Source organism: Peromyscus eremicus, chromosome 20 (assembly GCF_949786415.1).
Source record: "Peromyscus eremicus chromosome 20, PerEre_H2_v1, whole genome shotgun sequence".
Classification (NCBI taxonomy): domain Eukaryota; kingdom Metazoa; phylum Chordata; class Mammalia; order Rodentia; family Cricetidae; genus Peromyscus; species Peromyscus eremicus.
In genome coordinates this window covers 23234701-23258942 of record NC_081436.1, presented here as the reverse complement: position 1 = coordinate 23258942, position 24242 = coordinate 23234701, and the positions used below count along the sequence as shown (strand labels likewise).

The 24242-nt window shown below is 52.9% G+C and overlaps 1 protein-coding gene across 3 annotated transcripts; it reads right to left on the bottom strand.

The window, feature by feature from the left end:
* Window positions 1-4770: 4770 nt before the first annotated feature.
* On the bottom strand, window positions 4771-23371 carry Cbx7 (chromobox 7). 3 transcript variants are annotated; one of them, XM_059246999.1, is made up of 7 exons: window positions 23220-23371; window positions 21298-21341; window positions 12377-12442; window positions 10327-10393; window positions 7705-8059; window positions 7240-7441; window positions 4771-6509 (listed from the first exon to the last, which is right to left on the bottom strand). In XM_059246999.1, the coding sequence occupies exons 1-6, from the start codon at window positions 23286-23288 to the stop codon at window positions 7284-7286; spliced, it is 759 nt and encodes a 252-aa protein (XP_059102982.1). In that variant the 5' UTR covers window positions 23289-23371; the 3' UTR covers window positions 4771-6509; window positions 7240-7283. The 3 variants fall into 3 exon arrangements, with proteins under 3 accessions (XP_059102982.1, XP_059102983.1, XP_059102985.1); XM_059247000.1 differs by having other exon boundaries at window positions 4771-7441; window positions 7705-7882; window positions 23220-23362; XM_059247002.1 differs by having other exon boundaries at window positions 4771-7441; window positions 7705-7777; window positions 23220-23360.
* Between the last annotated feature and the right edge of the window lie 871 nt (window positions 23372-24242).

Genomic DNA, 24242 nt, shown 5'->3' with positions numbered 1-24242 from the left:
TTTTTCTTTCTTTTTGTTTTTGTTTTTGTTTTTGTTTTTGTTTTTGTTTTTGTTTTTGTTTTTGTTTTTGTTTGTTTTGGTGCCTGTCCTGGATCTCGCTCTGTAGACCAGCCTGGCTTCAAACTCACAAAGATCCGCCTGCCTCTGCCTCCCGAGTGCTGGGATTAAAGGCTTGCGCCACCGCCGCCCGGCTCAGTCTGCTTTCTTATGTGCCCCAGCACCACCTGCCTAGTGTGGCACTGCCCACAGTGGGCTGGACCCTCTCACATCAATCATGAATCAAGAAAAGACCTCAAAGGCTTGCCCACAGGCCAATTTGATGGAGGCATTTCCTCAGTGGAGGTCCCTTCCTTCCAGATGTCTGTAGCTTGTGTCAAGTTGACAAAAACCAACCAGCATTGGGTGCCACACACATACCCCCCTCCCCCCCCCCCTCGTTGTTAGCTCAGACCACACTTACAAGTAGACTCCCTCCCAAGGATGCAGTAGCTGGAGTGTCAAAAGAACATAAGAACATGGCTACCCAGCAAGCACCTGTGGAACAGAGGCCTGCCACCTACAGGATGTCACAGGCTGGCCAGGACACTGGTACCAGGGCCACCACAGTGATGAGCATGCTCCGGAAGCGTGGGTGTGAAGACAGCGTCCACCTTCCCCTCCCTTCTGCACCTGGGAGAGCTGATGAGAGTGTAGGGGTGTGGGGTGAACCCCTTTTTAGTAGAGCTCTGGCCACCTAGCTCACAAACATCCTCACCACAGCGAACACTCAGGCTGATCGATCTCCCCTGCTGGTCCTCTCAGGCCATTTGGGGCCTGCTTGGGAGGTCTGCCTTGAGCTCTTTGGACTCCCTCTCCCTCTGCAGGGGGCTATCAGCCTGGGAGTCTCTGTGTAAAGGAGCTGAGATCTCCAGGTGGTGGGATGCTGAGCTCTCCAGGTGGTGGGATGCTGAGCTCTCCAGGTGGTGGGATGCTGAGTTGACTTAATGCAAACAGTGTCAGCCCGGACTCTGTTAGTGTCCTCCTCCATCCCTCCTTTTCAATTCCTGCATTTCTTTTTTTCTTTCTTTTCTTTTTTTGGTGAGTCTCACATAGCCCAGGGTGGCCTCAAAATTGCTACATAGCCAAGGATGACCTTGAGCTCCTCGACCCTCCCTCCGCTGAGTAAGCAGGCTCTGCAGGTGCGGGCCACCACGCCCACGGGCCACCACGCCCAGCCTTTTGTTTGGGTTTTGTAACACCCTGGCTGCCTGGTATTCCCTATGTAGACCAAGTTAGCTTCAAACTCATAAACAGCTGCTTGCCTCTATTTTCAGAGTGCTGGGAAAGTACTTTTAAAAAAAAAGATTTTATTTAATTTAATTTTATGTGCATTGGTGTTTTGTCCACATTCATGTCTGTGTGAGGGTGTCTGATTCTCTGGAACTGTAGTTACAGACAATTGTGAGCTGCCATGTGGTTGCTGGGAATTGATCCCGGGTCCTCTGGAAGAGCAGCCATTGCTATTAACTGCTGAGCCAGCTCTCCAGCCCCTGGAAAGTACTCTTGTTTTTTTGTTTTTTGGGTTTTTGTTTTGTTTTGTTTTGTTTTCCGAGACAGGGTTTCTCTGTGTAGCTTTGGAGCTTGTCCTGGAATTCGACCAGGCTGGCCTCCATCTCACAGAGATTTGCCTGGCTCTGGGATTAAAGGCGTGCGCCACCACCACCCAGCTGGAAAGTACTCTTAAAGGCATGTAGTACCATGTCTGACTCCTACCTGGATTTTTATTTATTTATTTATTTATTTATTTATTTATTTATTTATTTATTTACTTACTTACTTATTTACTTATTTGTAAAAGAGGGACTCACTATGTAGACCCAGCCTATATACAGGCTAGGCTCAACACGGAGACTGCAGGTGTACATAATGTACGGCTTGAGACCTGCAAGGAGAACAAGCACCACAGAGGACTCTCAGGAAACACGAGGGTGGGAGGTTCACTCCCCCTCCACCTGTTGACAGGGGGTGACGGCCAACTTCAGTCCTCACCCCAGCGTCTGCCCAGTGGCACAGCCCCTGGAGCAGGTGAGATGGGCAGCGGAGCCTACCTGAGGGTTCAGCATCCGTCAGAGGCGGGAACTGACGGAGGGTCCCTCATGATGCTGAGCCTCCGGGAGGCCACTTGCCAGTGTAATGGCTAGTTGGTCACCATGGGACTCCTGACCCTTTAGAGCAACAGTTCTCAACCAGTGGGTCGTGACCCCTCTGGGGGGTCACATATCAGGTATTTCCATTACAATTCATAACAGTCGCAAAATTATGAAGTAGCAATGAAAATAATTTTATGGTTGGGGATCACCACAACACGAGGCACTGTCTGAAAGGGTCACAGCACGGGGAAGGGTGAGGACCACTGCTTCAGAGTCATTTATATCTGCTTAACACCTAGTCAGACAGCACATCACCTAGGTCCTTGCTGCCACCTATGGGTGACAAAACACGGGACTTACCACACAGGCTTTCAGTAGCAGCAGCCTCCTAGTTGGGGGGAAGGGGATGCTGCCATGTGAGCATGGTCATCAGACCCGCTGCCCTACCCCATGTGACACTATCCAGGGCAGCCAGCCGGTGGGGACAATGAATTATACAGCCCAGAGAGGGGTGTCTGTGCAGGTGGCACCTCTGTAAGACCCAGTACACATGCCCAGTGAACACTGCCATGTCCAGGAAATGGCAAGGACCGGAAGCTAAGTATGTCCTTTCTTGGACTTGTCGAATCTGCTCCTCCTGTGGAAAGGATCAGAGGTCCTGTTGCCAGGGGAGCAGTGCGGGATGCTCTTCAGAAGCTGCCAGTGGGTCAACAGGAGAAACAAGCTAACACAGCACTTACTCGAGGCTGCCACTGGTCCTGAGGTTACTGCTTCACATCCAGGAGAGAGAGGGGAGCTTGCTGGAACCTGGAGTTGTCCCTGGGCAGTCTTACTGTTCTCATCCCTAGTGGAGACTAAGACAGTATAGGAAGCAAGGCCTGGTTGATGAAGGGAAGGTAACTGGTCCCCTCCGATGAAACAGTTACCCAATGTTCCAATTGGAAACTCAGGCACGATCTTGGTGTGTATGCACACACATGCCTCACCCCACATTCAATCAGGGCTGAGTGTGACAATTCTCCCGCCTCCCTACATCTTCAGCATAAGCATCTCTCCTATACTGGTCCCTCCTGGTCCCCTCAGACGAATGTACTGATCAGTGGGTATGCCAGTGGAGGAGGGCGAAGCAGGAGATGGATACGGTTCACTGCAACCTTGGGGCCAGTATGAAGGGCCTCCAAGGACCAATGGCCATCCTACCAAGAGGTTCTTCCAAAAAAATAAAAAAATAAAATAAATAAAAAGCCAGGCAGTGGTGGTGCACGCCTTTAATCCAAGGCAGAGGAGGCAGGCAGATCTCTGTGAGTTCGAGGCCAGTCTGGTCTACAGAGCAAGATCCAGGACAGGCTCCAAAACTACACAGAGAAACCCTGTCTCGAAAAACAAAACAAAGCCAAAACAAAACAGACAAAAAGTTCTTGAGTCTCTTTTGTTGTGTTTTCATAGGCCACCTCTTTGGAGAGTCCCAAAGAGTGTACGCTTACCGTGGGGTTGAGCTAGGTAGAACAGGAGTAGACACCACACCTCCAGTGGCTTTCTTGACATCCCCTCTGACCTTGGCTGTGGATGGTATGCGGAAGGCCTCTTTGCAGGTCAAATGACAGCAGATGTCACTTTCTAGTCCAGGTTCAATACCACAGGCAGGTGGTTAGGGAGGTGGACACGAGCACATGTAGGGCCAGCCACCTAATGAGGGGCTTCCCTCCCACCCCATTCTCGGGACTGGGCAATGCAGTGTACATCTCAGACAGTCTTATTTCACAATTGACCCTAGTGACCACAGTGGTGGCTGTCCATTCTTCCATTCATTCAAACCTCTCACTTTGCTCCCAAGTCACCCCCAAAACATTCTTCTCTCACAGAACATCCTGGTCTCAGGCTCAGCTTTGGGGATAACTCAGAACACCCCTAAATCTACTTCTTTTCCCTGTCTCCTTACAGATGGGGTCCAAACAATTACCCAATGTTCCAATTGGAAGCTCAGGCATGATCTTGGTGTGTATGCACACACATGCCCCACCTCATTCAATCAGTGCTGAGTGTGACAATTCTCCTGCCTTCCTACACCCCCAGCACAAGCATCCCTCCTATACAATATCCCTTATTGTGGCCACTGCTATCCTCTGCCCAGACAACTGCATCAGTCTGACCGTCCTCCAGGTTCCTGTCCAGTTCCACCCTGCAAGCCAGTGAGGAACCGAAGCACAGGTGTACTCAGACTCACCCACCAAGCTTTGTGCATGGCCTGCCTGTCTAGGGCTGTCAGGGGTGCAGAGCCTGTGTGAACATGAGTTAGCCTCACAGTAGACCTGGGTTCTCTAACCTGGGACTGCAGAGCCCCAGGCTGTTGACTCCAAAGTTCTAGAACAAGATACTCTGGGGGGAAATGCAGAACAAAGCCCACAGAAGCAGATCCAGTCCCTGATGACACTGCAGGGGCCCTACCCACTGACACAGTAGTCTCATTTCTGTCCCCAGCTGATTTCCACTGGTGGTCTAGAGGGTTCGGAAGACTGAATGATTTGTCCCAGATCACAAACTATAGTTGGGAGACCTGGAGACCAACCTAGGATGTAGTCTTGGGGTGGGGAGTTGGTTGTCACACAGCTATGACACCAAAAGAAATAATCAGACACACAGGAATGTTTAAATCATTTTAATGTATTTTTAATAATTTTTGCCTCATCTACCAGACAAATCATCTAAATAAATAGATGCTATACAGTCTCTTACCCATCAGTACAAAAATAAAACTGCACTCTGCACCTGCTGATTCTCCCCAGCACACATCCCCCAGGGGAAGGTCTGTGCCCCATCCCAATCCCTCCCAATACATTCATGTAGTCTGAACAAAGCTCGGAGCTCATTCTGTGCAAAGGAAGCGGTCTTGTGCTGAGACCTGGCGGCCAGGTCTGGTCCGCCACTTAAAGCAAAAAACTCTACCACCTCACTGACACTGAGCTCCTTCCCCAGTGGGCAGGAGGTGGGAGGAACTTGGCAATGAGATCACCATCTTACCAGATGATAACCACACAGCCCGAATGGGCTCAGCTGTGGCACTTCAAGTGCCCACACCAGAGGCTGAGGCACATCTTCACCCCAACCTCTACATTCAAGTGGGTGGGGCCAAGGGGAAGATAGGCAGGCGGCCACCACTCCTCACTCGAGTACTGGCCTTGTAGGGGTTAGTGTGTGTAGGGGTACTGTCCACTTGGGTAGCTTCAGGCTGGGAGAAGCCTGTGTAGCCACTCAAAGCTTGCAGCCGTTCTCCCTAGGGAACCAGTCCACAGCAGTCCAGAGCCACATGGCTGCCCTGAGGGATCCCAGCCTAGGCCACAATCTCCCCAAGCTGGTGGGTTTCATAAAGGGCCACATGGGAGAAAAGGACACTGCCTACTGCTGAAGACAGAAGACAGCTGCCCGGAAAGGCCTCTTCTCCCCACTGGAGCCTCCTGGTCCAAGTTGCACAGGCATTTAGTCTCATGCCCCTAGGGATGGGGAGCATGACCCCCACAGGATGCTGTCCCCCAGTATTGTGGGGGAGCAAACCCAGCTGCAAAGAAAAGCTTTCGCCACCCACCCTCACCTTCTCTGAGCTGGGGCTCCTCCTGACTCTCCTTTCCCTAGCCCACCCCGACATTCTCACGATTCAGGTTCCAGGACGGAGGTGAAGCAGGTCACCCACAGGAGACTGCCCCCAATGGAAGCACTGAGTTAACCCTGGACAACTAAGAACTGAGGAGGAGGAGGGGGGAGACCAGGGACTTGAGAAATTTGAGGACAGAATCCCAGACAGACACAGGGTACAGGCTCTTTGGTTCGGGAATGGGAGAGTCTAGGAGTGAGTGGCCCCGCCCCTGCTCACACAAACTCTGTTGGCCTCCTAAAAACACAGCAGAACTGGGGGCTGCAGGGGCAAGAGAGCAATGCAATGACCAAGGAGTTGCCCCTCCTCAGGGAGGAAAGTGTCAGCCTCCAGGACACCTTTGCAAAGCAGTGAACTGCTCCCCTCACAGGAGCACAGGCCTGTGAGCAGCCTGACTCACCATGTACCACGGTTCAATCCCCACAGGGTGTGAGGGGTCATCCCTAGCTGTGCCATTCAGGTTGGGTGGGGAGGGAACACAGAAGACAAGAACTGCCCTGAGAAAGTGGGGGATACTCCCTCCCTGACTGCCCACACCCACTGGCATCCATGGATGCCCAGATCAGCTGAGCCACAAGAGAGGGTAGAGAAGGGGGTGGGGGGGGAGGCTGGAAGGGCTGAAAAGTCACCTGAGTCAGAAAGAACATGAACTCCTGTGGGAGGAAGGAAGGGCCAAGTGTCTACAATCCTGTGCGGAAGCATCTGCAGCCGGCACACCTGGAGCCTGGTTCTATCTGTGGTTGGGAGATCAGATGCCATCATCAGGCCCAGGGTGGGCCCAAGCTGTCTGATCCTGTCCCATGTCATATGTGCAAGGTGGAGTGACGGTGCCGTGGCACGTTCATTTGTGCTGTGAATTAGGCCATGTTCACCTGATCAGTTTCTAAAGGTGTCTATAAACATGGGGCAGGTGTGAACACACACACAGGCAGTGTGTACACACTGGGGTGGCTGGATGTGTTCATGGGCATCTCTACACAGGCCAGTGATGAGGGGACAGGACATTCAGAGGAGGCTTGGTAGGCAACCTCTTCTCTGGTCCAGTCCACACCCTTTGTCCTGATCCTGCCCCTGGTGGCCAAAGCCAGCCTCCATGTCCCACCACAAAGCTGGAGTGGAAAGTTCATAGTAAAGACCCAAGCCAAGGAACAGAGAGGGGACACCACCAGAAAGCTGGGGTGACTGCCAAGGCAAGGTCTGGACCTCCTGGGCTCCTCCGACTCCTAGGATCAGCCTCTGTAAGATAATGACAGAGACATACTGGGCAGGGGAGCCCATCCCCATCTGCCCTGGAGATGAGAACCAGACAACACTGGCCTTCCCTCCCTGTCCCAGAGGCCCCTTTGTAAACAACCCTCATGGGGCAAGGGCAGGGTGGTGGGGTCTTCCCCATGCTTCTGCTTTTTTTTCTTAAATAAAGTATTTGTTGTGCTCCCAGCCCCTCCTGTCTCTGGAATTCCTCACCCAAGCCCCAAGGAACACAGTTTAAGAAGAAGGGAAGCCGCTGTTCACAGCTTCCCACTGCGGTCTCGGAAGAAGCCCTCGGCAGCCTGAGCCTCACGGAAGGTGACGGTGACGGAGTTGGCGGTGATGTCAGTCACGGTCACTTCACTTGAGGGGAGCGTGGGTGTCCAGGGAGGGGGCCCATTGGCCAGGTCTGCTTCTGCTGCAGTCATGGGACATGGGACAAAGACACAGATGAGGCACAGGTTGGCACAAAGTGGTCAGTTAGCAGTAATGGTAGCACGCAGCCTGTCCCCCAATGGACGCTTAGGAGGCTACACATGCACCTGCCCGGCTAGATCGGATGGGCAGGGGTCAGGCCCAAATCAGTCCTCACTGTTCCACAGCTGCATGGTCTCCAGCCCCACTGGACAAAGGTCAGGGGCCTTTCAGGGTCTGAGGTCTCAGGATGACCGACCGTCTTACCCGCCTCCTCAGGGGGCTGCTCCACAGGCTCCCAGTCGCTGGCGGCCTGCAGGACATCTGGGGCTGGTGGCTCCTGCAGGGAGAGCTCCCGTCGATGGCTGTGACTCTCCAGGTGGGACCCGCTGCGTGGCGGGAACTTCTTGCGTGAGAGCCGCAGGTACTTGTGGGCCTTGCGCGGCTTGCGGAGTGGGAAGGGCAGGGTGGGCACCAAGGGGCCCTTGTCCACCAGCTCAGCTGCCCCCGCCTTGACCACCCCCTCGGGGCTCCCGCTGCCGAGTGGGCACGTCAGAGAGAAGCAGAGCTCCTCCTTGCCCTTGGCTTTGTGGGAGCTCCGCAGGTCCATGTTGTACAGCCGCTGCAGGGGCAAGCAGGGGCAAGCCGGGGCGCGGTCAGCCCGCCTCCCACTGCGGCTCCTCTGCTCGTCCTGTAACTCCCCCAGGGGACCCAGGTCTCATCTGTTCCATCTGCACCGCTGTCCAGGGGCCCACACCAGCCCAGCCCCACACTCGCTGAGTTCAGTCATCCCTCTTGGCCACAGCATGGGCCTTGTCTCCCCAGAGCTGAGGGTCAGGGCTGTAGGGCTTATTCCTTTGACCCACAGCAGGGCAGCACACTAGTGTACCGAAAACTAACCCACGGGGGTAGGGGCACAGCTCAGTGGGGCACAGCGCTTGTCCACCACGTGCACGGCCCTGGATTTGATAGCGAGTGCTATTCAAAGTTAAAAAACAAAAACAAAAACAAACAAACAAACAAAACTCGATTTCTGAAGTAGACACGTTGAGGAGGCTTTTGCCTTTTAGAGAGGAGTCTGCCTCCCAAGGAGCCTTGAAAGCTGAAAGGGCTTCTTCAGGGAGATGGCAGAGGCTAAGTCCAGCCTGCAGAAACAGCACTCCACCTGTTCTTTGCAGGCAACTGCCATGGGCCTCTCTAGGGCCTGGGTCTCTGCTGCCAACTCAACCTCGGTGAAGCAGAGCAGGATGGCGCACACACACACACACCTAAGGGCTGGAACTCTAGAATGGGGAGTCTGTCCTCCCAACTTGGAGTAAAATTTGCACAGCTCAAAAAAAAAAATTTCCCTAGATCAAGACCAAAGAAAATCCCATATTACTCTGGAACAGCATCTTCTGCCATATGCCAATCAAATGGGGCCATGAGGTCACCAACCCTCAAGGTGGAGGAAGTGATGACACCCGCCAGCCCCACACTCCACTCCGCCTGCTCATTGTTGTGCACATACGGACGTCACTGGCAGGGTGAGAAGGCTGCCAGAGGACCTCAAAGCTTGCCCTGAAGCCAGCCCTCAGGAGACGGCAAGATCCTTTGGTCTTTGTGACCTCACCCTGCCACCTCCAGTCAGAGCTGGATTCTACCCCGCTGTGTGACCCCAGGCAAAGCCCAAGCCTGGCTGAGCTGTCAGGACTGCATCAAAGGGAGACAGAGACACTAGCCTGTGTCCGTCAGCACTGCCTTCTGGACCTCTGCAGAGTGTGACTCCAGGCAAGGCCACAAACACACTGCGGCGCCTCCCTTGCTGTTTGATCACCTACTTGACTGTGAGGACACCCACACAAGAGGACCCGCCAACCTCCAGCACCTACTTGACTGTGAGGACACCCACACAAGAGGACCCGCCAACCTCCAGCACCGCTTCACTGGCACATGAACCATCCAGAAAGGATCTGAGGCACTCCACAACCAGCTGAGGCCGCACCACCTTCTGGACCCACAGAGGCCACATGATACAATAACAGTTCCATTTTCAAGTTGCTGTGCTGGGGGAGTTTGTCACACGGCAGTAGGTGACTGCTACAACTCCCCCGCTTAGATATAGAGAGGGAACGTGTCCACTTATGACGTGTGCTGGGTGCATGTCTAGTAAAGGCCAGTTTATGACAGACCCCATGGGTCGTCTCCGCCTAAAGGCGAGCCATTCTGTCCACTAAAGAGACCCCGAAGTAATCCAGCACCAGGAGTGGTTAAACACGTACGAGCCAAATGCCCAGCTGGGCCTTATGAAATCAAGAACGCATACTTTCATCCACCCCTCACAGGTGAGAACACACTCAGACCTGCCCAGAACCACTGACCCGCGTGGCTTCATACTCTTTTGGCTTCTATGCCAAGACTTAAGGCATCCTGAGAATGAGCAGAAACCTCTGTAAGGCAGGACAATACAGGCTTCACGGTCTTCTTCCCATCCAAAGAGAACATGGATCTATAAGTCTGCTGTTTCAAGGTCATGTTCAGAATGCTAAGGGTGTCTGGTTCTTGGATTCTGCAATCCTAGCCTGCCAGGTTTCCTCAACACTAAGGTCCTCGGTTATTTTGTGTTTAGAGATGTGGAGCAACAAAAAGGCTTACTCACAACATTTCAAGTTCTCAAAGACTGGCTACATGTCTACCCTCAGGCCCGCCGGAGTCCCCAACCCAGGCTGACTTCCCTGGCTCCAGCTCCACACGTGGCCTTTGACCAACCCCTTCTACTGAAATGCACCCACTGAGTGTCAGTTCACTGGGTGGGCTGGGTAGGGTGAGTAGATGGGCTCCAGGTGCACATGCAGGTGGGGGCAGACAGGGTCGGGCAGGGCAAGGGGGAGGCTCAGAGACAGTGGTTACCTGCAGCAGAAGCCGCTTGGGTTTCGGACCTCTCTTCCTATACCCTGACGCTCGGTCTCTCTCCTCCCTGGGAGTACAAAGAAGGAAGCAGAAGAAAAATAAACACTGGTGACATCTAAGTGAAGCATCACCACCACCACCACCCCCCACCCCCGCCCCCATCACGCGCCTGGGTTGGGGACATAGGCCATCCCACACCCTCCCCACTGCTCTCTGGGGCCCTAACAGTGGGGTCGGCATTCAACTTCCAGGGCTTAGCCTTTCCTCTGAAAACATACAGGTCCTTGCTACACTCCAGGGCCACACAGGGCTCTTCGGCCTATACTACTGGGGACCCCGTAAGAATGGAGCTCTGCTGTACACTCTCACTCAGCAAGAACCCAGCTGGCCTTCAGTGTCTTGGGGCACTAAGTATTATCGCAAGTTCCTTGGTAAGGGGAGATCGACCCAGCCATCCTATTTGGGACCTACTGGAATCTGCAGAGAAAGGGCCCTGCCTCAGCTAATTGGCTGGGGGAGGAGAAGAGAGCCCTGCAGGGTGCCCTCCTTCCAAAACCTCCCTCAACCTATATGACACAACTCAAGATTCCACACAGCAGTGCCAAAGACATGGGGACACTGCATCCTCTTACTCAGTCTCCGTGCCCTCCACTCATTCTCCTGCAGCCCACCACGAAGACCCCAGAGACAACACACAGGTGGGGCCGGGAGCTCGCTCATTCTCCACTATGGCTGGGTGACCTTAGGCCATCTCCTCCTCTGGGCTAGCCATAAACCAGTCTTCCCCAAATGCTGGAAACTGGTCTTCTTGGTGGGAGCTACCACACCTTGCCAGGCAATGATCTCGATTCGAGGAATGGGCACCTGGCCTGGATCCTTCCCACTTTCTTTGCCACAATCTAAGACAGTCCACACACCTGGGCATGGTGGCACATGTCTGTAATTCCAGCACTTGGGAGGTAGAGGCAGGAGGATTGCTACAAGTATAAGGCCAGCCAGGTCTATACAGTGAGTTCCTCTATAGGACTATAGAGTGAGACCCTGTCTCAGAAAACCAAGACAGTCCACAAGACTCTCTCAGTGACACAACCCTTAGGACCAGTGCTTTTCAACCTTCTTAACGCTGCAACCCGTTAACACAGTTCCTCGTGTTGTGCTGACCCGCCTCAATAAAATTATTGTCATTGCTACTTCACAACTGTAATTTTGTTACTGTTAAAAGTCATAATGTAAATACCTGTGTTTTCCTGATGGGCTTAGGTGACCCCTGTAAAAGGGTTGTAAAAAGGTTCCCAAAGGGGTCATGACCCACAGGTTGGGAACCACTGTTTTAGACCAAGATCTCACCAAGAAGCAGAGAACAGAGAGAAAGTGTGGGACAGGAACACCATCATAATGAGTTAAGAGCAATGATGAAGGGCTGGAGAAAGGACTCAGTAGTTAAGAGCACTGGCTGCTCTTGTAGAATCTGAATTTTCTACCCTAAGTCTGACAACCTGAGTTCCCTGGGAGAGAACCAATGCCAGTCACTGTTTAACCTTCACACATGCGCTGCGGCACGTGTGTGCGTGCGCGTGTGTGTGAATTACACACGTAATTTAAAACTAAATTGTGCCACACTCCATGGTCCAGGTGGGAGCAGTGAAGCCCATGGGAAGGGTGGAATCATGACTCTCAGGGTGCTGACAGGAGGTCAGAGGCCAAGCTGGAAGCCTTCCTCACATCCCTGGCCTTGCTTGACCTCATCAGACTTCCTCCTCTGACAGGGAGAGCCAGATGCTGTCGTTCCCACCTGAGATACATCTGTCAGTGCTTCTGAATGAATCCTCAGCCTGGGACTCAGAAGCCACAGGAGGGCAAAAGCTGCCAGATAGGGAGACATCAACAGGATACAGGAACAGGTCTTAGGTGTCCACCACCTGTCCCTGCCACACACCCCCTAACCCACCCTGCCCTAAAAGACTCTTGCCCAGGGCCAAGCCACTGGCAGGCTTCCTGAGACATCTTGGAGCTGGCCTCAGGCCAGGCCCAGAACCGGCAGGGCCCTTACTTCTCCTCGTAGGCCATGACAAGGCGGGGGTCCAGGATGTGCTCCTCTGGCTCCCATGTGCTGTACCTGGGGAGAAGAACAAAAGGTCAGCGCTGCCCAGCCACCACCAGTGTCACAAAGGCTGCAGCTGTGCTCTGTGCCAGCCCACCACCTAGCCTTGGCCTGGCCCTGTGTGGTATGAGCCCTAGCCTAGGCCTTCGGGAGGTGTGTGATGTCACAACCCCCCCCATTCATGCCACACTGTGATCAGACTCCTACTACAGACTCCAGTTAGCTCTAACATCCTCCTGAGGCCTAAGGATGCCTCCGTTCCTCATCCCACAGCCTGCCAGGGGCTCTGGGGCTAGCCTATCTGGGTTCAAATCCCAGCTTTGATCTTAGCTGACTGTGTAACCTTGAACTACACACTCAGCAGCCCCGTGCTTCCGTGTCCCTCTCTCAGTACTCAAGTACTGACTAAAGGTCTCAGGCCGTTCACACTAGTGCCTGGCAGAGGAAGGGTTTTGCTATTTGTGTTTTTTATGTTGCTTGGCCCCAGCCCCAGCCATCAGGCAAGGCCTGCAGCCCCTTCGCTCAGCCTCGCCCATAACAGGTGTCTGCTAAACATCTAGTGATGACAGGTATCTTAAAAGAACAAAAATAAATAAAACTCTAAAGAAGTAAGTGGGAATACAAGTAGAAAATCTTCTTTTGTTTTTTTGAAACAGGGTTTCTCTGTGTAGCCCTGGCTGTCTAGGAACTTGACCTGTAGACTAGGCTAGCCTTGTCAGAGATCAACCTGCCTCCGCCTCCTGAGTGCTGGGATTGAAGGAGTGCACCACCCCTACCCAGCAAGTATAAAATTCTTAATTAAAAATGGATGGATGGATGCCTGGGTGTGCTGGTCTACATACTGAGTTCCAGGCCAGCCAGAACTACAATAGTGAGACCGTCTCAATTAAAAAAAAAAAAAAAAAAGAGGCATGGGCTCAATCACCACTCCTGGGCATGTACTTAAAGACTATTACAGAGCTGCTTGTTCACCTGTGTTTGTTTCTGCTCTGTTCATCATGGCGAAAAAATGGAATTAGCCTAGACGTTCATCAATGAACAGATAGTGAAATGTGGCACATAAACAATGGGATTTTATTCAGATGTGAAGAAAAATTACACTAGAAATTCACAGGAAAATGGATGGGAGTGGAAAATACAGTAAATGAAGTAACCCAGGTCCAGAAAGACCAACACCACATGCCCTCCCTCATACAGATGGAGCCTAGTTTCAGATTTTCAGATTTGTGTTAATTTGCAGTGTCTGTGGAGGTCAGGAAACTAGAAAGGTCCCATGAGACAGAGGGAAAGGTTTTGAAGTGGGAGGGGGAGTAGAGTGGAGCAGAACGCCAGGGGTGGAAAAAGGCTTAAGTGGGGATGAGAACAAGGGATGGGAGAGAGCCAATCAAAACTACCGATGTATGAAAAGTCAATGGAAAACCACTAATCTGTAAGCTAGTTTTTAAAACATAGAGGTTGGAGATGGCCTAGCAGTTAAGAGCACGTGCTGCTATTGCAAGAAGCAGGAATTCAGTTCCCAGCACCCAGGTCAGGGAGCTCTTAACTTCTTGTACACCCAGCTCCTGGGGGTCCAGTGCCCTCTTCTGGTCTCCTTGGGAACTTGCACTCATGTGCACATAACCACACACATACACGGACTAAAAATAATCATCACCATTATCATTATCACTATCACCATCACACACACACACACACACACACACACACACACACACACACTTATTTATTTATTTATTTTTGGTTTTTCGAGACAGGGTTTCTCTGTGTAGCTTTGCGCCTTTCCTAGAACTCGCTTTGGGGACCAGGCTGGCCTCGAACTCACAGAGATCCGCCTGGCTCTGCCTCCCGAGTGCTGGGATTAAAGGCGTGCGCCGCCACCGCCCGGCTACACACATTTATTTTAAAAAGATTAAGGGTTGGTAATATGGCTCAGCAGGTAAAGGCACTTGCTGCCCAGCTTGACAATCTGAGTTTGCTCCCTGGTACCTACCAGGTAGACAGAACCAAGATGTACTCTAACTGCCACAGGGAGACTCGAATGCACCTTCCCACCTGTACGTACACACACACACACAGTATTTTTAAAAACAGGATTGTGAATGGAGGTATCCTGCATAAGTGGATGCTATTGCTCCCAGAAAGCACAGGTTATTAAATGAAAATCTCAGTGCCAGGCATGAGATGCCTCCCGATGAGTTGACAAGAAGGCCAGAGGGCCCAAACAAAATAGGCTATTGTCATTGTTCTTGGTTGCCCACCAAAATTAGGTAGTAGGACCCTGATACTGAAGACACCACATATTTTAACTATAAGACCTAGATAATCAAGCTAAAAGTGACCTGGGGGCTTCTTATTGGTTAGTTTTCATAGTTCTGAAAGGTACCATGCAGGCTGCTGGGAAGAAAAGTCACTAAGAGTCTTACCCAGTGGTGAACCTTGCTTGCTATAATATTGACCGGCTAGGTAAGACACTGCCAATGGTATAACAGAGGCATAAATGGTAAGTAACTAAGCACTTTCTGAACTTATTTGAGGCCAACTCCACAAGAGAAAATTCACGTCTGGGGCTGTAAACTTGGTTAAAAGCCATGGAGGGGAAATCATAGTTCCTAGGAGGGAACCTATCTGATGTTTTGCTAAAGGGACATGCTATCAAACTGCCTTCTAAGTGTTTATACCCATAGATCTGTGCTGTTTTCAATCTTAGAGAAGCTGCTTTTTGCAGTGGGCAGAATTAATGCAGACTCTAAAATGGTCAGTGTGAAGCCAGGTGGTGGTGGTGCATGCCTTTAATCCCAGTACTTGGGAGGCAGAGGCAGGTGGATCTCTGAGTTTGAAGCCAGACTAGTCTACAGTGTGAGTTCCAGGACAACCAGGGCTTTTACACAGAGAAATGTTGTGGAATAGAATATTTGTTTAACTATGTAAAGATGTGCTGCTGTTTCATCTTGCCTGCCTAAGGCGCCCAATTGGTCTAATAAAGAGCTGAATGGCCAATAGATAGGCAGAGGAGGGATAGGCGGGGTTTGTGGGCAGAGAGAAAAGGGAGCCAGGCAGACAGACAGACAGACACAGAGGAAGTAAGAAATCATCAGGATGGACAGTACGTAGATGAGGTAAACGAGCCTTGGGGCAGCACATAGATTAATAGAAATGGGTTAAGTTATAAAAGCTAGCCTAAGCTAAAGGCTGCGCATTCATATTTAATAAGTCTCTGTGTCATGGTTTGGGGGCTGACAGAATAAGAAAGCCTGCTACAGAGAAACCCTGTCTTGAAAAACAAAAACAGGGGTTGGGGATTTAGCTCAGTGGTAGAGCGCTTGCCTAGCAAGCACAAGGCCCTGGGTTCGGTCCTCAGCTCTGAAAAAAAAAATAAAAAGAAAAAGAAAAAATAAAAACATAACAAAACAAAAAGGTCGAAATGCTGAGCATGAGTTAAATTTTGAGTGCTCAGCCCTAAACGGGACATCTATATTAGTCCTCTCCAACAAATCTCAGGAAACATCACAGAAGAGCAGGCAGAAAGAAATGTATGAGCCAGAGGATGGGGAGTGCTGTAAGATGCTGTCCTGGACATGACATGACTACCACACTCCTGAACTCACAGGAGCGGTGGTTATTTGCACAAAATGGAGCCTGTCAACACTCCAGTATGGATGAGGGAGGAAGCACACAAAACTATGCCCCTAGCTGAGGAACCATTGGAAGTCCACAGCTGCTAGGAAAGAAGTCATTTTTCTTCAGAGGTGTGGCTACTGGTAAGACACCTACGACCCAGCAAATAACCCACATCCATACATTAGCAAGCAATCACAATTAAACTCAGTGACTCCAAGCAAACACACACACACACACACACACACACACACACACACACACACACACGGAGACACGTTGGCAAGAATGGTTCCAGTAAAAGGAGATGAAGGGAAATGAAAGCCGGGTGCACACCTTTAATCCCAGCACTCCCAAGGCAAAGGCAGGATTTCTGAGTTCAAGTACAGCCTGATCTGCAGAGTGAGTTCCAGGACAGCCAAGGTTACACAGAGAAACCCTGTCTTGAACAAAACAAAACAAACAAACAAACCAAAAAAGAGGGAAATGGACTTAAATATAATCATATTTAGGACTGGAGAGATAGCTCAGCAGTTAAAAGCACTCGCTGCTCTTGCAGAAAGGACCTGAGTCAGTTCCCAGCACCCACACAGTGGCTCACAACCACCTGTAACTCCAGTTCTTAAATCTTTTATATTTAAAATATTAAATTATGGGAGCTGGAGAGATAGCTCAGAGGTTAAGAGCACTGGCTGCTCTTCCAGAGGTCCTGAGTTCAATTCCCAGCAACCACATGGTGGCTCACAACTATCTATATTGAGATTTGGTGCCCTCTTCTGGCATGTAGGCATATATGCCAGAACACTATATACACAATAAATAAATAAATAGATAGATAAAGATATTAAATTATACACACATGAATTTATCAAAGAATAAAATAAAATGATAATACACATATAAAGTATATGTAAATAAACAAATTATATACACATACACATATATGTGTATGTACGTGCTTTGCTTTTTTTGTTTTTTGTTTTGTTTTGTTTTTTTGAGACAGGGTTTCTCTGTGTAGCCCTGGCTGTCCCGAACTCCCTCTGTGAACCAAACTGGCCTCCAACTCAGGAAATCCACTTCCCTAGAGCTGGGATTAAAGGCCTGCACCACCATGTCCAGTGCTATATAATTTTTTTCCCGGAGCTGAGGACCGAACCCAGGGCCCAAGCACTCTACCACTGAGCTAAATCCCCAATCCCCAGTGCTATATAATTTTTTAAAAAAATAAAACAAGGCCATGTTCTGTGATTCAGGCCAACGTCCTCCTGGAGAAAGCAGGCAACTGGGTGGGAGGGCTCATAGCAGGGAGAAAGGAGGCAGAGACATCCTAAGAGCTAAAACCTTTGTCTTAAGTCTCAGGGACACTGGACCATGCAGAGGGGCAAGCGGTCCCGGTACAGAACTTTCTTCCTTCCTCCTCGTTACTCAGCTGACACATGGGGTCCTGGGTTGCCTCTCAGGTCTCAGCAGTGAGCATCACCAGCCCCAGCGTGCATTCTTCTCCCAGTCCAGCAGCCATCTCCCCACCATCCATCCCGGTCCAACTGGCCCTTGCTAAGGAGGACCAGTGCAACGCACACCTCAGCCCCAGGTGTTCCAGGAAAGCTGCTGAGCTGCCCCGACCAGGGCAGGTGGAACTCATGCCTTCTGCCCAACGAAGGGAGAGCCACTCTGCCCACTGTACCCTCCCTGCCTGCTCAGCATCTCTAGCCTGCCCTGCCCCCCTTCAGGCCCATTCCTTACTGCTGCAGCTACTGTGTGATTCCTGGTAAGTCTCTACCCTTCTCTGCACCCCAATTCCCTCATCTAAAGAACAATGCCCCCACTGTCTGTCACAAGAACACACCAGTCTACTCTTGAGAAATCCCCCATAATCTTACACCACGGCAGGTTCCTAAATAATCACTCCAGTTTACAGATGAAAAAAGAGGCATAGAGATTAAGCAACTTGCCTAAGGTCACCTCCTTGGGCTCCCCACAAGCTGGAGCATCCCTGGGGGAGGATCACTGCCTATATCTAGGCCCTCCTTAGCCCTAGAACCAAGTCCTAAGGCAGAGAAAGGGAGCAGCAGGAGGGCCGGTGGTGCGAGGACCGCTAACCCCTGAGGCAAAGTGAAACAGCAGGGTCCTACAGAGAGTCCCAAACTGGCCGCAAAGTGCCGCTGCAGGCATCTGGTGCACGCTGCAGGCATCCGGTGCACGCTGCGAGCCGGCGCTGGCGCACACAAGCACAGCGTGAGAGTGGGGAGCCGGATCACTGGAAACCTATCTGGGCGGGGCACGCCTGCCCGCTGGAGATAAACACGACCACGTGACCGTAGCCCCGCCCCGCCTCCCCGCCCGGTAAACAAGCTCCGCCACCGCACCCGGCCGGCCCCTTCTCCGCAGTCCCCCCGCGAGGCGGGGGTCAGGCGATTGGGGTGGGGCGCAGCACCCCAAGCAAGACAGGTCGCCGGGCTCTAGCCTGCTGTTCCAGGGTGGGGGAGGGTCCTGCTGAGCTGTACACGAAACCGGGCGAGCTGGGGCCACGCGGAGCCAGGCCAGCGGCAGCTCCATGACTCCAGTTTCAACCGCCCCAACTGTGAGCCTCATTCTAAACTGAGTCTCCCTGTTTTCCTTAGCCTTGAGTTGTGTTAAGCCACATGACGCACATACTTGAGTGTGACATATAATAAAATCCAAGAAGCCTTCATTAAACCAGCTTCCCTAGCCTAGAGTTGCGGGCATGGCTGCCAGGGCTAAAACCAGGCTTCTGGGCCTAGCGAGGAGGAGGCGGCACCCTGCTCTGTACCTGGCTGCCAGGGTGCATTAGTGACTCCTAGTGGGCTTCACCACACATGAGGAAATGGAGGCACAGCCAAGTTAAGAGTTTTGCCTTGCGTCATAGCTTGTCAATCACCCAAAGTTCATGAGGAGGCATGATAGTCTGACACTGGAAAAGCTAACAGCAAGGCACCCCAGGGCCCCTTGCATGGTGCTGGCCATGTATTCCAGGGGTTAGGTCGGAATCTCAAATGAGGACTCTCTATCTTTGAGGTGGGTGATGCCTGGCTCATACTGGGGCTCTCACACTGGCAGCTTGGCAAATGAAGTCATTACTGAAGCTCCAGGGAGCAGTTTTTTCTGAAAAGATGGAGCTCTACGCGTGGGGAGAAAGAATGAAGATGGGGAGCTGCAGGGTGCTGGGCAGGCAGCGGCAAAAATGCAGTACCCAAGGGTCTCTAGGGCGAACAGAGCACCTGGAGCAACACCCTCTGCCTGGTGGCCCAGAGGATCCAAGAGTTCCCCTCTATCACATCCTCTGGGAAGGGGAGGCTGTTGTTTGCTCTTTGCTGGGGAGAAAATGGGCAGCAACAAAATGGCTCTGCAGTGGCCTGGCAGAGGTACCTTCCTGTCACAGTTACTAATAAGTAGTTCCCTACTTAGCCACGAGGAGAGGAGCTACAAAAATGGGAGCATCTCACCCTGGCCCAAGACTCCCAGGCCAGACAACACCCACTCCCCACACTTTCTCAACCTCTGCTCCAAGTCAGTTTTCTGAAAACCAGCTGGACCTGACCCACACAGGCAGCCGGCATCATATGAAACGGGAATTGTGAGGTGGGAGTTAGCAGTTATGTTCCTGTAATAACCTCCTCTCTCTGAGCCTCAGTTTCTCCATCTGAAAAGACTACATATTATTCTAAGGAAACTTTAAGCTCCTATTTGGAATGGAATCTTTCCTTCCAACAGAAAAACAGCCTAAAAGGCCTCCTCAGCTGACCCTGTACTATTAGTTCAATTCTCACGACACTGATTCTGAGAGGCTTTGGGGGTTCAGTATTATTATTATACCAGCAAGTAGAGGTGACGAGTTGCCCAAGGCCTCATAAGTGCCCAATAGGCAGCCAGGCCTGAAATCTAGAAGCAAAGGGCGCAGAAGGCATCACCCTCAGGTGATGTAGTCAATGGCTTTGGAAAGAAATGGGAGAGCTCTCAAAGGCCTAGCTCCCCTCCCGCCAGGGAAGCTGTCCATGTGGTCAACTGCAGCTGGACGTGGACAGCAAACTGAGCCCTGTTCGTGTCACTGTTTCCCTTTGCCCTAACTCCCTTCCTCTCTGCCCAGTCCAGATGACCACTAGTGACCAGTGGAAGGCCATCTGGGGAAGGAAGATGTGTTGGGAAGGGTAGACAAATGTGTCATCACACACCACCTGGACGCCTGTGGTCCACTCTGAACCAATGCCCAGGCCTTTCACCTTGCCAGGCTAAGCAGCCTGTAAGAGATTCGAAGCCCTGGGCCACTGAACCCACTTTGTAGAGGGGGAAACTGGGGCACTCAGGGACTGACTTCCCCTCTTCCCACCATCCTCCATGATACCCCAGGACCCAATCACAAGTCAGCCTTCTCCCTCCACCTCCATACCTCCCAATACGCCCCCTGTCCGTGTCCCCCACCCACACACACACATAAGAATAAAGTTCCAGAGCTATCAGAGCCATCAGGAAAGCAGAGGGGGTTTCCAGAAGCCAGTCTCTAGGAGGCAGGGCAGAGCATGCATTCACAAACCAGTAAGAGGTCCTACATCTAGCTTGTTCCCAACCCCAACAACTCTTTGCTGGGAGATGATTGGTCAGTGAGAAGGTTCCTCATCAGGCTTCAACACCAGAGGTCCACCAGCTGTACCCGGTAGCATATCTAACTCTCTACCCCACGACACCAGGAAAGAATACTGGGAAGACACAGAGGAGAGGCCTGAAAATGGTCAGGCTTAGTTCAAGTCCCAGCACTGCCTCCCCTTGCTGTGTGACCTAAGTCAAGTTGCTTACCATCTCTGACTGTTTCCTCACCTGAAAAGCTCAGAATCACACCTACTTAAAAAGGATGCCTGGTGAGTTACTCTGTAGGCAAGGGAGTACCGTCCAAATGCAAGATGACCCAAGTTACATCCCTCTCCACGCTGACTACACGGAGGACTGGAGATCCACTGCCCAAGGATCCTGTCTCACTAGCATTGTGCCTGCTCAGCATGGGGAACCTCTTCACTTGGCCAGCAGCCATGGAGGAAGCCGAGGTGCTGGGCCTTAACTCCCATGGCCAGAAGCGGGGGCAGGATGAGGGGACAATCAGAACACCCCCTAGCAGAGGGGAACTGAGGCCTAGAAAAGCTAGTGATTTAGTTAGAGCTTGCTGTTCAGTCACAAGAGCAACAGGAGCTGAAGCCAGCGTGGGGAGGGGATGACAGGCAGGGGACACACACAGGAAAGAGCCTTACTTGGGGGGCCATCCTTTCCACTTCACCAGATACTCCACTTTGCCCTGGGAAGAGAAAAAAAGAGACAGTGAGACACACACCCCCCCACAACCACTTGCGGGACAATAAAGGCCAAGGGACCCTCCGCAGCAGAACAGTATTGACCAGTCTATGAGCGGCAAGGCTCTGGGCAGATCCTCTCAACCCAGAGACGCTGCCCCAAACTCTGGCGACCACATGACCACCCCACAGCCCTCCCCGCTGCAGCATGGGAGGTGCATCTGGTCCCAAACATCGCTGGGCTCCAAGATAGGAGGTCATGTCACAGAGGGAAACTGAGACCACATGGAAGCGTAGATGCATAGCCATGCACAGTGGCTAAAGTCCCAAGCCAAGACCATGATTCCTCACGTTTACAAAGAAAGCTACTGGAGACCTTAGTTTTTCTCTCTGGGAGAGAAAAGGACCCCACTGAAAGGCGGCCAGCCCTGCACCTGTTAGAAACTGGAGTCTGGAGGAAAAGGGGTCTTTGAGCGTCCAGCCCAGCCCCACGCACCGAGTAAAGCACCTCCATAGGCGAGCTTCGAGGTTAATTTGTAGTACCTAGCTAAAGCTTTCCTCCCTAGCACCACACAGTGGACAGTTCTTTATGAAAAGCACCTCGTCCGCCAGAGGCATCTGCATTTACTTCCTCATTCATCCTGCCCGCATCTGTGTCCCTTGCCAGAAGGCTGGCTCTAAGAAAAGGGAGCCTCGGGCTCAGAGCGGTACCTGGAGCATACTGCAGCCTCAGTGTAGGTTTGGAGTGCTGAGCTGAACGAATGAAGTGCTCCCTCTTTGACCTACCCCTGTGCCCTGTTGGAGGCGATGATGGCCATATCCGCTTCGGTCTAGTACTCCGGGAAGGCAGGGACGGGAGGCAGCTCAAACCAGACAGCCATAGCCCCAAGCCACCCACTCTGGGTCCACCCAAACCCCTGCTGAGGCTCCCCCAGCAGGTGCTCCCCCGGCCTGCACTTCAGTCAAGCGGGAGAAAGTGGCCGCCAGGAGCTTTCTCAAGGCGTTGCAGGGAGAAAAGGGAAAGGGGACCTTGTGTAGATCCAAGAGAAGAACTTTTTCCCATGCATGCGCCCAGATCCAAGTTCACGCTGCGGGGTGAGCCCCTCGGCAAGCACGTGCACAAAGAGCGCACACTTGAGGTCTGGACCGGAAACTCGGGGCTGAGGTGTGTGGTCCTGAGCGCGGCAGAACCGCCTCCTTAAATCTCAGGGTAGGAGTGGAAGGCCTTGGCAGCGGGGGGGAGGAGCTTCGAGGATGCCCCAACAACAGTGGCCCAGGCTCCGGAGCGGCACCCGGCTGGTCGGTGGGGGAGGGGAAGGTGGGGGGAAGAGAAGAAAGGTGTGCCCCGGAGGGGTGGGGGGGTTGGGATCGGGAAGGTCAAAGTCCAACAGGGAAACTTCAGAGACCAGGGGAGATTTTTTTTTTTTTTTCCTTCCCAAAGCTCTGCTGCCAACTTCGAAGGGCTCGGTACTGAAAATCCCCGAGGACCGAGTTCGAGACTCACTTCGACTCTGAACGCACTAGCAAGTTGCTTCCTCAACGTGAGCTTCAGCCCTCCTCGAAACTTGATCGTAAAGGGGAGCGGGGCGGAACGGAGCTGAGACGCTCCAGTCCCGTCCACCTCTCCATCCCAGATGGCCTCAGATGCACCAGCATCTCCGGGCAACAACTTTAACTACGGGCCGGCCCTCCGCGGCGGCGGCGGCGGCGGCGGCGGCGGGCAAAGTGAGGAGCGGGCTGCGAGGCGGGCCGACCGAGCGGCGCAGGGTGGTCCCCAGGTGCCCCCCGCACTCCTCTCCGCCCGGCCCGACCCGGAGGGGGCGGTGCTGGGGAGCAGGAGGCGACCTCGCCGCGTCGCGGGAGCCGCCCCCGAGCAGCCTCACCTTCCGCACGCGCTTCTTCCGGATGCTCTCCACCGCAAACACCTGCTCGCCTATGGCTGACAGCTCCATGCGGGGCGGCGGGCGATGGGCCGGGGGCCGGGCCGGGCCGGGGGTGGAGCTGCGGGGGGCCGCGGCGGCTGCGCGCGATGCTCGGGGCGGCGGGGACCCCGTCAGGCTCGGCCGGGCGCGCACGCGCACGCGCGCACACCCCCTAGCGCTCCCTCACGCCGCCGCCGACGTTCCATTTTTGAACCTGCGCAACGTTTTCCTCAGCGCCAGCGAGCGAGCGGGCGGGCGGGCGGGAGCGCGCGCGCGGGGAGGAGGGGAGGGGGGCGGGCCTCTGAGAGCGCCCAGAGGGTCAGCTCCGCCCCCTCGCGGCCGGGACTCCGCCCCTTTCCCTAACTCCGCCCCTTTCCCTAACCCCGCCCCTTTCCCTAGCCCCGCCTGCAAGCCAAGTAGGGAGGCTGGCCGCGCGTCTGATGCTCCCGACTTACTGGGAGCCTGGGGTTTGAGCGTAACGATCGGCGGTGCACCCCATCTCTCTCTTCCGCTTCTGAGCTGGACGTGATCATTCCCCCCAAATCCTCCCAAGTGACCCGGAAGGTCCGAAATGGTGTGGCCCTGAAGCCGAGAGTAGCGGGCCTGTGATCTCAACCCTTGGGCAGCTGAGGCAGGAGGATCAGGGGGAGTTCATGGCCAGCCTGAACCACATAAGACCCTGTCTCAAATAAATTAATTAAAACAAGGGTTGGGGAGATGGCGTTGTGTTTAAGAGCAATTGCTGCTCTTTCAGGGGACCTGGATTCGGTCCCCAAGGCACACATGGTTCACAACCATAGTTCCAGGGAATTCAATGCTTTCCTCCGACCTACGCGGCACGCACGTGGGCAAGCAGGCAACCACGCGTACACATAAACTATTCAAAAAAAAAATCTTTAATGCTGAAGATAGTGGCTCACATCTTTAACCTATGTGTTCGAGGCTAGCCTGGTCTACACAGTGAATTCCAGGACAGCCAGGGCT

Excerpts from the sequence above, each read along its gene's own strand:
- Cbx7 (XM_059246999.1), bottom strand. The coding sequence starts at position 23,288 with ATGGAGCTGTCAGCCATAGGCGAGCAGGTGTTTGCGGTGGAGAGCATC. Across the intron at positions 10,394-12,376 it reads GTCATGGCCTACGAGGAGAA|GGAGGAGAGAGACCGAGCGT; the intron begins GTAAGGGCCCTG and ends TTGTACTCCCAG. Across the intron at positions 8,060-10,326 it reads CCAAGCGGCTTCTGCTGCAG|CGGCTGTACAACATGGACCT; the intron begins GTAACCACTGTC and ends TTGCCCCTGCAG.